The sequence below is a fragment of the Mirounga leonina genome, unplaced genomic scaffold (assembly GCF_011800145.1).
Source record: "Mirounga leonina isolate KUSES-001 unplaced genomic scaffold, KU_Mleo_1.0 Mir_180, whole genome shotgun sequence".
In the NCBI taxonomy this organism is placed as follows: Eukaryota; Metazoa; Chordata; class Mammalia; order Carnivora; family Phocidae; genus Mirounga; species Mirounga leonina.
The window spans coordinates 11,653,196-11,667,696 of record NW_023270469.1 but is presented as its reverse complement, the minus strand read 5'-3'; the positions used below and the strand labels follow the sequence as shown (position 1 = coordinate 11,667,696).

The 14,501-nt window shown below is 53.1% G+C and overlaps 1 protein-coding gene across 2 annotated transcripts; it reads right to left on the bottom strand.

The window, feature by feature from the left end:
- Positions 1–130: 130 nt before the first annotated feature.
- LOC118023559 (carbohydrate sulfotransferase 6) lies at positions 131–13,411 on the bottom strand. Of its 2 annotated transcripts, XM_035024753.1 has the most exons (3): positions 13,016–13,097; positions 3,473–3,547; positions 131–2,618 (listed from the first exon to the last, which is right to left on the bottom strand). In XM_035024753.1, the coding sequence occupies exon 3, from the start codon at positions 2,600–2,602 to the stop codon at positions 1,421–1,423; it is 1,182 nt and encodes a 393-aa protein (XP_034880644.1). In that variant the 5' UTR covers positions 2,603–2,618; positions 3,473–3,547; positions 13,016–13,097; the 3' UTR covers positions 131–1,420. The 2 variants fall into 2 exon arrangements, with proteins under 2 accessions (XP_034880644.1, XP_034880645.1); XM_035024754.1 differs by lacking the exon at positions 3,473–3,547 and having other exon boundaries at positions 13,016–13,411.
- Between the last annotated feature and the right edge of the window lie 1,090 nt (positions 13,412–14,501).

Sequence of the window (14,501 nt, the reverse complement as noted above, 5' to 3'; positions counted from 1 at the left end):
GTTCAGCGGGGAGCCTGCTTCTCCCCTGCCTGCTGCTCCCCCTGCTTGTGCTCTCTCTCTCTCTGTGTCAAATAAATAAATAATCTTTAAAAAAAAAGATTTTATTTATTTATTTGAGAGAGAGCTTGAGCAGGACCAGGGGAAGGAGCAAAGGGAGAAGGTGAGCTCCTGCTTTGCAGCAAGGATGGGGGTCCACAATTGAGGTCCCACCAATCCAAGGCCACACTTGGGCTGAGAAAAAGAAGCTAGCAACCTCCAGAATATCCCTTCTAGCAACTGATGGCCAGAGAGAGGCAGCCCACTAGTTTCCAGAGGTAATGGGCACACTCAGCTGACAACTGTCAGTCCCGGCACCAAGTCCGTGCCCCAAAGTTTGTGTGTGCTCAATTCTGTGTCCCTGTTCTTCCCAGAGGTTCTGGGAGCTCCCCCCCCCCTCTTCCTTTCTCCCTCTACCTCTGCCTTTCCCCCTCATTGCCTCCCTCCAGGCTTATCTGGGAGGTTCTCTAAGGTTCTGCACTCTGGGCCCAGATATCTCATCACCACCTGTATCCTGCAGCTGTGGCCATGGCGGCTTGCTCCTCCCTCAAGCAAACAGATGGGAAAAATCTGACCTTCCTTCATGAGGGAGACAGGTCGCCAGCCTGATCCACCCTCTCCTTGCAACTGTAGTCTCAGAGCAAAACCCCCTCCCCTCCCTTCGTCCTATTGTGTGACCTTGGACAAGCCCCTTCAGTTTTGTGTTTTGCTCGTCAAACCATACAGACTATAAAGTCTAGTATCACAAGATTATTATGCCTATTTCTGTAGGTAGGATCGTTACTGTCAAGACAAATCAAACGTTCACCCCAGTTAGCTGGGCAGGTGATGCGGGTATGTGGGCTCCCAGGAGATGGGGCAGAGAGGCTACAGGGAGACCACAAGAGAAGAGGCATCTTGTCTGATTTCTTTCTGAAAGAAACGAGTGAATATAAACGCCAACATCTTCGATAGAGTGTGGTGGTGGGACATGGGGGGTGGGGAGGTATACAGACTTCAGGGGCCAGCTCACCGCAGTGCCTCTTCTCTGCTCCCAGGCAGGGCTGGGACCCCCTTCTCAGGGGCTGGATGATGCATCCAAAAGGAAAAGAGACCGAGGAAGAAAGGACTCGAGGAGCAGCCAAGCGGTCTGAACTTACTCCCCGTGCCCAGAGGAAGTGTGGACACAGCTTTGCTTTCGATGAAGTGTGCGCCTGATGGGAACCCAGCTGCTAAGGAGGACTCAAAAGAAAATCCAGAAGCAGGAAGAAACATGGAGCTCTGGGGACTCAGTCCATTCATACTACAGAGGAGGACTCCCAAACTCCTGGCCCCTCCCAAAGCGGCCTGCGCCCCGTGTGCCCGGCTCCCTCCCCAGCGCCACAAGTGGGGGCCTCCGCTAAGGTTAGGGGTGTGCCGCAGTGGATGACGCCCAGCTGAAGCTGCTAGGGCCGCGCGGCAGCACCAGGTCCAGGGCGAGGTCGCGCTGCTCGCTCTCGGAGGCGACGGGCCGGTAGCCCAGCAGCTGCAGCGCGCCAGCACACAGCTCCTGCACGCGGCGGATCTTGGCGAAGGGCAGCGCGTGGCGCCAGGCCTGGGAGACATTGACCGCGTCCCTGGACGAGGTCTTGAAGGCCTCGCGGCGCGCGCCCGGCCCGGCCCCGTGCGTGATGTTGTGGATCCAGGCCTCGAGCTGCGGCGTGAGGCTCAGGCCGGCGAAGGCGTAGAGCGCGCGGATCTCGGGCAGCGGCGCCCGCGCCAGATCCTCGAAACGCACCAGGCGGTAGCGGCCTTGCAGGAAGGGCGGCGGCTTCTGCGTGGCGGCCTCGGCGATGCGCACGTGGCTGCGGCACACCTCGCGCACCACGCGCAGGCCGGGGTCGGCCTCCACCCACGTGCCGTTGGTGCCCAGTACGATCCCGTTGTCGCGCGCCAGCGCCTTGGCCGTCTGCTCGCGCGAGCGCAGCACGGCCCGCGGGTCGCGCACCAGGTGCACGATGCGCAGGTTGAGCGCGGGGTCGTTGAGCAGCTGGTAGAGCACCTGCAGGTTGAAGAAGCGCACCTCCTTGAGCACCACGTGGCTGTAGGCGCGGCAGGCCTCCTGCGCCAGGCTGAAGGGCTGCCGCGCGCACAGCGGCTTGCACACCGCCTCGCTGCTGATGGCGCCGCGCGGGAAGGCGCCGCAGGCGGGCGGCGAGCACAGCGCGCGGCTCACCGCGTACTGGAAGAGGTCCGACAGGTTGCGGCGCCACGGCAGGTAGGCGTCGAACACGTCCAGGTCGCACAGGAAGACGGAGCGCACCACGTCGCGCACGGCCATGTGCAGCGCCGGCGCGCTCGCCTGCGACAGGGTGGTCCACACGTGCCAGCCGGGCTCCATCAGGTAGAAGACGTCGGGGTGCTGGCTGAAGAGCTGGCCCACGAAGGACGAGCCCGAGCGCCACGAGGACAGCACCAGCACGTGCACCCGCTCTTTGCCGACCGCTGGGGACGGCGGCCTGGGCCAGGAGACCAGGAAAAGCAGGATGCCAGTCTGCGCCAGCAGGAGCACGGTCACCGCCGTGCTGGAGATGCGCGGCAGCCACATGCCTCCGGATGGGGGCCTGCGGGAGGAGGAGAGCGCAGTCGTTAGGGACCGCGGGCCCCCTCGCCCTGCCACGCCCCAACGCCCCCCCCCCCGTGCTTGCAGAGAGCAGCCCCCCACCCCCACCCCGGACTCGACCACCCGACCTGTGGGGGCCTCCCCGGACTATGGCCGTCTCAGTTGGGCACTCTCCCGGGCATATGACTTTAAGACATCAGCCAAGATCTAGTCTATGCAGAGCAAAAGGCCAGCTGCAGAATGCGGTGGAAATACATGTTCGTCCTTACCGCCTCCCTCTCTCTTCCCCCCTCCCCCACTTTCTCTCTCTTTTTTTTTTTTCTGGAGAGGGAAATATTTTTAAAACAGAATTCCCACCTTTTGTTTCAGAATTCCTTTCAGGGAGACAAGTTTAGGTTGTTTAGCTCGAGTTTGGTGGGTGATTTGACTCCCTCACCAGGCTCAGCCGCTTCCTAGCCTGTGATCCTGGACCAAACGATTAATCTGTCTGTAACTCAGTTTATCCATCTGTAAAAGGGGGATTAATACTGGTACCGGAGTAATGGAATGAGCCTGGGGGGCGGGGCATGTCGTAACTCCGGTAACTGGTAACTTGCCCTTGTACTTCTGTGTTGTCTGACTTCTTTTAAACAAGCAGATTCAGCTTGCATTATTAAAAAGTAAATAAATGACATAGACAAAGCACACCAACTGTTGCTATCTACAGGGAGTAGAGTGCTACAGGATGCATGAACTGCAGAGGGAGGGTACCCTTCTGGAACTGTGGGAATGTGCAGAAGAAAGCAGTAAAGGGAGAGGTGACGGCAGTCAAGCTCCGGGCCACCATTTGCCCTTTTCCATGCCGAGGTTACTCACTGTAGCCCAGGGCTGCTGGGAGAGCTGCCCACCTCAATCACAATCCATGGAAGATGCCTGCAGGTTTTTCAGGGCCTGAGAGAGCAGGAGGGAGGCTGGGTCAGAGGCTCACAGGAGGAGATAGCCCGACACAGTGGGAGGGCTTTGCATTCCCAGACGGACAGAAAGTTCCCTGCAGGTGGGAACAGAGCCGCCCAGCCCCTGAGCACATTTTTCCAAGTGGATGTGAACTGATGGTGTACCCTGCTGGGTGGAGACTGGACTGCGGTGAGCCCTCTGATGCCACTTAGGAGCTCTGAAACCTGGGGCAAATGACTTGACTTCTCCAAGACTCAGTTTCCTCCTCTGTAAAATGAGCATGGTAACATTTAGCCTCGGGCTTGTCACGAAGAAGCTGCTACCAACACAGATGAGGGAGGGCTTGCTAGTGCCATACATCCACCCCGTGCTCCTGCTGGGGGTGCTGTGTTGGGAGAGGAGGCACCAGGGAAGGTCTCCACCTGGATGAGAAACCCTGAGGTCACCTACATCTGCAATCCCAGCATCTCCTGAGTCCACCCCCGGGTCCTTTACTAGATCTTAAGAATATCACACCTGTCCGGCAGACTGAAAGGGACACGGAGCCAAGCTCACGCACCCTGAGGTCCCAGAGTTTTTCCCTCCTTGCACCTGTTGCTTGCTCTTGCCACGATCTCAAGGAAGAGCTGCTTTGGAAGGTAGGGGCCTGAAAGTTTCCTCCTTGCTTTCACGGCCTTTGCTCCCCTCGAAGCCCCCTCCCCTGCTCATGTCACCACCAGGAGAAGCCAGGTCGAAATCATGAGCAGATCCCACTTATCCAGAGGCTGCCAGAGTGGGTGGAGGACAGGGGAAGTGGGACCCCCAACCCAGGTCTTCCATCTCTAAGTTCCTGGCACATTCCAATTACAGTCAGCAAGTCTCTCCCATTCCTGGGAGCACTCCCATTCCTGCAGAGCACTCGACCCTGGTGTTTGGCCCAAACACAGCTGCCATGGCCAGCCCAGCCCTTTCCTGGCTCGGGAGGATCTTGACCGTAGGCCACCAATGTGTGCTACCTGCCCTCCGGAGAAACCAGAGGTTTTCTTAGGTGACTCACAAATACGGAACTGACGTCTGATCCTATTCCCGGAACTCGAGAACGAGTGCGGCTCATTCGTAAAAGAGCTGAAGCAGGGCGCCTGGGTGGCTCAGTTGGTTAAGCGACTGCCTTCAGCTCAGGTCATGATCCTGGAGTCCCGGGATCGAGTCCCGTGAGCAGGGAGCCCGCTTCTCCCTCTGACCCTCCCCCCTCTCATGTGCTCTCTCTCTCATTCTCTCTCTCTCAAATAAATAAGTAAAATCTTAAAAAAAAAAAAAAAAAAAGAGCTAAAGCACACAGTGCGCTAGGAGCACACTTCCTTTGTTGTATAACCCTTTGTTTTCCCTGGAGTTAAATTGCCCTAGAGATTAAAATTGTAGGGTTGAAAGATAAAACTGAAGAAGTAGAGAAGGTAGAACAAAAAGATCAGTGATGGATAAAAGATGGAAAACAGATAAAAGAAATCAAGAGGATCAATCCGGGAGGTCGAAAGTCCAACATCCAACGCTGTTATCCTAGCAGGGCTCACAATCTAGCTAGGAACCTCAAAGACCCACCCACGAAGTGGCCAAGGGAGCAGATGGTGGTCTGAGGAGTGGCCCAACTATCCAGGTGCCAGGAGGGTCATGCTAGTCCTGGCATGCATATTTCTCTCCTGGATTCTGGAAAAATCCCCCAGCCAGTCTCCCTGCATTTCATATTGCATAGAGCCACCAGAGCTGCCTACCCTGTATCTGATCCTGTCATTCTCCTACTCAGCAACCTTCCGCTTTCCAACCTCACTTCCCATAATCTGCCCCCCCCGCCCGGCACCCTGTGTGTCAGATCATCTGGAATCATTCATGTTCCCCTCTGCTCTGCTGTAAGTGTCCAGCCCTGACTCCCCCCGGGGAGTCATCTCAGCTTCCTCCTAAGACACCTCACCTGTGCCTCTTTCAAGGCATGTATCACTCTGCCCTGAGTGACACTTTGCCTCCCCTTCTTGCCTGTGAGCAACCTGAGGGTCAAGACTGTGGCAGTTTTGCAAATGAGTGTGTCTGTTCCCAGGCACCCAGTGTGGGGTGCAGTCCTGCAACAGGTTGCTGCACTAGACAGGGTTTGCTTGGGTCCACTCGGTTCTTGTTCCTCCTTATTCTGCTAACGGCCTCTAGATTTTTCTTTGAGGAACCACCCTCACTCACACAAAGTGCATGTGGTTTGCATGGGGCTGACCGCCCACTGTGTGGTTCTTAGGGAGTCAGCTATCTCAAGCCTGGTTCATCTCTATATTCCATACACTATCCCCCGACCAAGCGATGGGCTTAGCAATGGACATCTGCCCCAAGTCCAATCCCAGGATTTTTGTAGCTCTGCAGGGAAGAGGGAAACTGCCTGGGTGTAAAGCCAACACAGAAGACAATTATTGAACAGGGAAGGAAAGTCTGAGAACCCGTGAGCAGCTGGTAGCATCTGGATCCAGCTGGACAAGATTCACTCATGGACTGCCCAGTTGGGGAAAATGCTCCATTTTTCGTGAAGCCAGCGTGACTTCAGTTTCTGCCATTTACAACCAAGTGTTTGATTAGAGAGTGGGTCCCCTTGGGGGAATGGGGTGAGGGCAGAACTGTCAGGAGCAAAGCCGGAGCTTCTGGGGGCTGGTCATGCTGTTTCTTGATGAGGTGCTAAATACATGGGTGTGTCATCAAGCTGTATTTTTATGACTTGTGCTCTTTTCTGTATGTATGTTGTATTTCAATAAAGAGTCAAGAATCCCGGGGCGGCTGGGTGGCTCAGTCGGTTAAGCGTCTGCCTTCGGCTTGGGTCATGATCCCAGGGTCCTGGGATTGAGTCCCACATTGGGCTCCTTGCTCAGGAGGGAGCCTGCTTCTCCCTCTGCCGCTCCCCCTGCTTGTGCTCTCTCTCTCTCTCTCTGACAAATAAATAAATAAATAAAATCTTAAAAAAAAAAAAAAGAGTCAAGAATCCTGACTGAATAAGACAGACAGTAAGTGTCATGTCCAGGAATGTCCCAAAGACTGAACGAGTAGATGATATTAATAAATATTTGCCTAATTGAAGTCAGATACTCTGTGATCTAGATCCAAAGGGAGGAATTCCCCACGTATCCCACATTTCTTCCTGCTAAGCATTTTACTTTATTTTTATTTATTTTTTTAAGTAGGCTCCACGTGGAGCCCAACACAGGGCTCAAACCCACAACCCTGAGGTCAAGACCTGAGCTGTGATCCTGAGTCTGATGCTTCACCGACTGAGCCACCCTGGCGCCCCCTGAGCATTTTAAAATGACAGTATCTTCTAAATATCCCTGACTGTTTTGTTGGCCTGAGAGACATAGGAAGGAACTATTGTTCTATCTGACTGGCAGATGGGAAATCTGAGCTTCAGGGCAGGATGGTTCACTGTAGGAGGGGGGTGAGCCTGAACCCAGGAACCCAGCTCTCTGGGAAACCCTCACCAGTACCCCAGCTCTGCATGCCCCTCACTGAGCAGCCTCTTTTAGCCCTGGCAGGGTACCTAAGGAAGTGAAATGTAATACTAGGTACAAATTCATGGCTCAGATTTCTCTCAATTTGGCATCGGCTGGAGGCCATCCTGTTCAGGAATCCCAAAGATTAGAGAAAACAAATTCCAGATGAGGGATCAGTAGACTTTTGGCATCAAGGGCCACCCCTGGGGGCAAACCAGCTCTAATGGAGCCCAGGGCATCTGTTAGGGAGAAGGTTAAAAAGGAAGGAAAGGGGCGCCTGGGTGACTCAGTCGTTAAGCGTCTGCCTTCGGCTCAGGTCATGATTCCAGGGTCCTGGGGTCGAGCCCCGCATTGGGCTCCCCACTCAGTGGGAGACCTGCTTCTCCCTTTCCCACTCCCCCTGCTTGTGTTCCCTCTCTCGCTGTGTGTCTCTCTGTCAAATAAATAAATAAGATCTTAAAAAATAAATAAATAAAAAATAAAAAGGAAGGAAAGAGAAGAGAGAGAGAGAGAGGAAAGGAGAGAGAGGAGGAGGAAGATGAATGTTTATGGTAGCCTGGAAACATGGAACACAGTAAATACCATCTGTTGAGGGCTTCCTATATGCCAAGACTTTTCCCCCCATTTTCTGATTTAATCCTTACAACAACCCTATGACATGGATCTGACACTCCTCCCTATTCTACAGATAAGGAAACTAAGGTTTAAAAAGATTAAGAAACTTGCCTAAAGGACCTACATAGCAGCTGAGTCAGAATTAAGTCCCAGCCTTCTAACTTTAGAGCTCTTAACTACATAGTGTCTAGTGGAAAAACCGCAAGTACTAAAACACAGTGGTGTTAAAAATGCCCAAATATAGGGGCGCCTGGATGGCTCAGTCGTTAAGCGTCTGCCTTCGGCTCAGGTCATGATTCCAGGTCCTGGGATCGAGCCCCGCATTGGGCTCCCTGCTCAGCGGGAAGCCTGCTTCTCCCTCTCCCACTCCCCCTGCTTGTATTCCCTCTCTCGCTGTGTCTCTCTCTGTCAAATAAATAAATAAAATCTTTTAAAAAAACAAAAGCCCGAGCGCCTGGGTGGCTCAGATGGTTAAGCGTCTGCCTTCGGCTCGGGTCATGATCTCAGGGTCCTGGGATCAAGTCCCGCATCGGGCTCCCTGCTCCTTGGGAGCCTGCTTCTCCCTCTGCCTTTCTCTCTCATGAATAAAAAAAAAAAAAAAAAAAAAGCCCAAATATAAAAAAAACAACAACACACAAATATCAAAGGACATCATCAAGAAGGTGAAAGGACACCCCCAGGTGGGAGAAAATACTTGCAAATCATATGTATAGCAAGGGACCCAGAATATATAAAGAGCTCTTACAATTCAGTAATAGAAGACAAACAACCCAAGTTAAAAATGGGCAAAAGCTTTGAGTAGACATTCTCCCAAAGATATACAAATTGCCTATACGTGCATGGAACGATGCTTGCCAATTTTAGTCATTAGGGAAATGCCCATCAAAACTAGAATGAGAGAGGACGTCCCATCAACTAGGATGGTTATAATCAAAAAGGTAGATAATAGCCAGTATTAATGAGAAGGTGGGGAAATCAGAACCCTCGTACACTGCTGGGGGGATGGAAAGTGGTGCTGCTGCTGCAGAAAACAGGTAGTTCCTCAAAAGGTTAAACACAGGGTTGCAGCAATGCCATCTAAAATACATATCCAGGGGGCGTCTGGTGGCTCAGTCGGTTAAGCGTCTGCCTTCTGCTCAGGTCATGATCTCAGGCTCCTGGGGCTGAGCAGGGAGCCCGCTTCTCCCTCTCCCTCTGCCACTCCTCCCTCACATGTCTGTACACCTGTACTCACTGTCTCGAATAAATAAAATCTTTAAAAAAGTAGAATAAAGACATACCTAAGAAGACTGAAAACACATGTCCACCAAAAGACTTGTTCATAAACTTTCATAGCAGCATTATTCATAACGGCCTCAGAGTGGAAATATCCCAAATGTCTATCAATTGATGAATGGATAAACAAAATGTGGTATATCCGTATACAGTTGACCCTTGAGCAATGCGGAAGTTGGGGAATCGACCTTCACACGGTCAAAAATCCACGTATAACTTTTGACTCCTGGAAAATCTAGCTACTAATAACCTACCACTGACCTTGACATTAACCGTCAATTAACACGTATTTTGTATATTATGGGGTATTAAAGTAAGCTAGAGAAAAGAAAATCATAAGGAAGAGAAAATACACTTACAGTGATGTACTGTATTTATTGAAAAAATTTGCATATAGCTGGACCCACACAGTTTAAACCCATGTTGTTCAAGGATCAACTCGAATTCAATATTATCTGGCAATAAAAAGGAATGAAGTATTGATATGTGCTATAACATGGATGACCCCTGAGGTGATTAACACACTACTTTGACTACACTGTAAATTAGTGAATTGTACACTTTAAAAGGGTGCACCTTAAGGTTTGTGAATTGTATCTCAATAAAGCTGTTATAAAAATAATACACAGGGGCGCCTGGGTGGCTCAGTCAGTTAAGCATCTGCCTTCAGCTCAGGTCATGATCTCAGGGTCTTTGGAACGAGTCCCACATCGGGCTCCCTGCTCAGTGGGGAGTCTGCTTCTCCCTCTCCCTCTGCCCCGATTCATGCTCTCTCTCACTTGCCCTGTCTCTCTCAAATAAATAAAATCTTAAAAAAAAAAAAAACCCACAAAAACATATAGAAGAAATCTGGAAGGATGCATACTGATTATTAGTTATCTTAAAAAAAAAGATTTTATTTATTTATTTGAGAGAGAAAGCACAAGCAGGGGGAGTGGCAGGCAGGAGGGGCAGAGGGAGAAGCAGACTTCCTGCTGGGCAGGGAGTCTGACTCTGGGCTGGATCCAGGATCCCAGGATCATGACCTGAGCCGAAGGCAGATGCTTAACCAGCTGAACCACCCATGTGCCCCCTGAATATTAGAGGTTATCTTTCTATGGCCATGTTACAGGTAATTTTTTTTCTTGTTAGTGCTTTGCTGCATTTTCCAGGTAGTCTACGATAGACTCGCATTACTTTGGTAATCATAAAATGGGGACAGGAGGCACAGGTGGAATTTGCCTGCTCCAGCTTTCATTGCGGGAAGAGAAGTGCCTGCAAACCCATCTCCCAGCTGACCTGAATACCACTTGGCCAGAACAGGACAGGGGCATTGGCTGGAGAATTACCTCCTATGCACTGGAAGATGTCAAGATCCCCAAGCCCACCTTTAGCCTCAGGGCTGTGGGCTGGGCCAAGCTGTGGCAGAAGACATTCCCAGCCCCAAGCCCTGGCCACATCTGCTATCTCTCTGCCAGTCCTAATGAGCAGCTTCATGGCATCTGCCAGAGGCAGGGAAGCTGGGGTCACACAGCCCAGATGCTTCTGGCCTGCAGGAATCTATTGGGAAATGAAATCAAACTGCTCAAGTCTCCTTGGCTCAGAGCTACCCTGGGGGCATTTCAAAGCAAATGACCAGATAACACAGAACACCTTTCCCTCGCTCTGAACTTCGGGGATCCTCAAAAAGCACTTTGCACAGGACCCGATCATAGAACCTTACAGCTAGTAAGACCTGAAGTCTGGGGGCTCCCACCTCTTTTCTGAAGTAACACATGCAGGGAATGGGGGAAGGGAGAGCACATTTAGCATGTACCCCGTGTTCCCCCAGGTGTTCGATTGAGCACTCTTATTATAGGGATAATCTGGAATGTTCTCTGGTTTATTTTTTTAACCTTTTATTTTGATTAATTTATTATTATTTTTTAAGATTTTATTTATTTATTCAACAGAGAGAGAGACACAGTGAGAGAGGGAACACAAGCGGGGGGAGTGGGAGAGGGAGAAGCAGGCTTCCTGCAGAGCAGGGAGCCCGATGCGGGGCTCCATCCCAGGACCCTGGGATCATGACCTGAGCCAAGAGCAGACACTTAACGGCTGAGCCACCCAGGAGCCCCTAGATTAATTTATTATTTTTGAAAAGTAAATCATTCTTAGAATTCAGTGACATTTAAAAAAGGGGGTGTTTTAGAAGAAAACGACTCAAAACATGTGACAGATACAGCGTATAGATGTTGTTTGGATTCTGATTCAAACAAACCAAGTGCAAGAAGATATCTTTGAGGCAATCAGAAATTTCAACATGGAATGGGCATTAGGTGATATTGACTATCACCATGGGGAATACTCTTTTTCATGCATTTCTGTACCTATCTCCCCTTATTAGACTAGAAGCAGGATTTTTTTAAAAAGATTTTATTTATTTATTTATTTGACAGAGAGAGAGAGAGAGCGAGCCAGCAAGCACAAGTGGGGGAAACAGCAGAGGGAGCAGGAGCAGGGTCCCTGCTGAACAAGGAGCCCAATGTGGGGCTCAATCCCAGGACCCTGGGATCATGACCCCAGCCAAAGGCAGCCAATTAACCAACTGAGCCACCCAGACGCTCCTAGAAGGAGGATTCTGTCTCATGACAGGGAGTAGGGATGGCACAGTGGCTAATAAACCCCATTTGATCATTTACTGTGTGATCTTGGGCAAGTTATTTAACCTCTCTGTGCCTATTGTTGTTTAATCTATAAAATGGGGGAAATTCGCCTGGCTGGCTCCGCCCTTGGAACATGCGACTCTTGATCTCAGCAAGCCCCACGGTGGGCCTGAGCTTACCTTAAAAAAATGAAAATAAGGGGCACCTGGGTGGCTCAGTCGTTAAGCGTCTGCCTTCGGCTCAGGTCATGATCCCAGGGTCCTGGGATCGAGCCCCGCAGTGGGCTCCCCGCTCACCGGGGAGCCTGCTTCTCCCTCTCCCACTCCCCCCTGCTTGTGTTCCCTCTCTCGCTGTCTCTCTCTCTGTGTCAAATATATAAATAAAATCTTTTAAAAATAAATAAATAAAACAATAAAAATAAAAATAAAACAGGGGAAGTAATATAACGCAAGTCAGGGCTGATTTGAAGATTCAATGAGTTACTATTGCTAAAGCACTTAGAACAATGTCATTTAGCACATTTGCACGCGTTCAGAAATCCCCCAACTCCTGGGTTACAACTATATTCTATGGATCCAAGCGAAAGCCTCTTCATAAGGAACACTCAAGCACAACAGAGGCGACCGGTTCAGGTGACCTTGCACCCTAGCAATGGAATGTGGCAAGTCCGGGCCGGGGCAGAACACGGTCAGGCAAAGCAGCCGCGAAACATGCCTGGAAGACTGGCTTCTGAGGCCGGCCTGGGTTCAAATTCTGCCCGGACCCCAGTGAGGTGCGTGAGTGTGCGCAAGGCGCCCCTAACGTCTTGGGGCTTCAGCTGGCTGCTTTGTAAAGGAGGCAATCACAGCGCCTCCCACACGGGCTCGAGAGGAGCACCCTGGACCATATAACCCCTAGCACAGCCAACGCGCAAGGAGCCACACACACTCCTCCCCTTAGCTCGGGCACTTGGCACACTCACTCCCTCGCGGCCCCAGGGCAGCCAAGTCCTTTCTGCTCTTTAGGCCTCAGTTTTCCCACCCTCATGCCTCCGGTGCAAGAGGGGGGCAGAAAAGAGGGTTAATTTGTACCGGGGCACCTATGCTGAGGCCAAGGGAGGTCTTTATTATTGCCCAAGATCCAGCAGCCGAAACAGGGGCCGCCAGACTCCCCTTCGGCGGCACAGGCTTCTAAATTCACTCACCAAGCTGCCTTTCCTCAAGAGTTCCGCGGCGGGAAGCTTTCTAGATTAATACCATGCCCTGGAAGCTCACGTGTCAAGGGTTTAGGGATCCCCAGCAGTGACCCCGCGTGAGCTGAAGCCGCACGAAGACACTTTCGAACCCGCGCCTGGGGCTACAAGGTCCTTTCCCTGGGCTGGTAGAACCACCACCCTCAGCCCTTCTCCCCAGACCCGACTCCCCGGCCACAAGCTCCATGCCCCTGACTGGGGGCATCCTGTGCGGAGAGAGGACCAACGAACGTACCCCGAAGCCGGCGCCCCTGCCCGAGCTGGCGCGGCGCGGAGGCGGACACCACTCTCCCGCGGCTCAGCGGAGGCTCCTCGACGTGTCCAGTCCAAGTTCCCGTCCGCAGCCGGCCGTGTCTCCGCTGGGAGAGTCCGCAGGGGCTGACGTGCTCCGTAGGCTCCCAAGGCTAGTAAGGGGCACCCCGTGACACCGGGGAGAAGGCTCTGAGAGGCACGCGCGGACCCGCAGATCCCAAGGTAGTTGGAGGCACCTGGAGACCTAAGGCGGAGGGAACCTGGAAACGGGGCAGGAGTGTCCTGGAAAAGGAGAGGCGTCTTGAGAACGGGATGATTGTGTGCGGGGCGCAGTCGTGGGGCAGCGGCCAGACACAGACTCGGGCACTCCTGCCCCGCAGCCTCACCCGGCCGGGCGCCGCGCCCCGCGCCCCCGCGCCCCCGCGCCCCTGCGCCCGAGCGCGCGAGCCCTGCGCTGCCCGAGCCGCTGCTCCGCGCGCCGCGGGCCGGGGAAGAGCGCACACAATGAGGCGCTTTCAGACGTGGCTGCCGTCCCGGAGCCGGCGGGCGGGGGCCGGGGCGGGAAGGACGGAAGGAAGGAGCCGCTTGGCCCCCGGCTCTCGCTACCCTCCCCACCTCGGGGGAGGGGCGGCCGCCCAGGGGCGGGCACGGGAGGACCGGGTGGGGGCGGGCCCACTTGGGCCCGGGGGCCGCGGGAGGCTGTCGGAGGGCGCTCGCACTCCCCTCTCCTCCGACTAATTCACCAAAAAAGCTGCCTCCCGCTCGGTTCCCAGAGAAGGAAGCCTCCCGGGAGCACTAAGGGCCCTTGCGAGGGAAATCGAATCTTAACATTGCCCCTCCTCGCTCTCGGTGGCATCCTCACAGCGGAGTGACTTGGAATCCAAGCCGCTTGCCAAGCCCCCAGCCTCAGACCCAAGCCGAATGCAAGGCATGTTGATGCCAGGCGGACACACGGCGCGGCCTCCCCAAGCAGTAGCCGAGCTGGGCGCGGGGAGGGGGGCGCGAGACACCAGGAGCCCAAACACTCAGGGGCTGGGCCCAGAGCAGGCTGTCCCCCTCCCTGTTCTAGCCTCAATCCAGAGGCCCAGGCTTGATAGCAGGTCCGGATAAATGCAGGGTATGTTTCAGTAAGTAAAGCAGCCCGCCCCCCTCCCCCACCCAGATAACAACAGAGTGCAGGTATCTGAAAAAAAGAGAATTCTGATCTCTTGTAATCCGTGGTGGGATCTAAAAGAAGTCTCTGCTTCTGGGAGTATAAATTAGTGCATTCTTTCCAGGATGCGGTTTGGCAAGATGAATTTAAATCCTTAAGAACAGCCATAAGCTGGGCGCCTGGGTGGCTCAGTCGTTAAGCGGCTGCCTTCGGCTCAGGTCATGGTCCCAGGGTCCTGGGATCGAGTCCCGCATCGAGTCCCGCATCGAGTCCCGCATCGAGTCCCGCATCGAGTCCCGCATCGAGTCCCGCATCG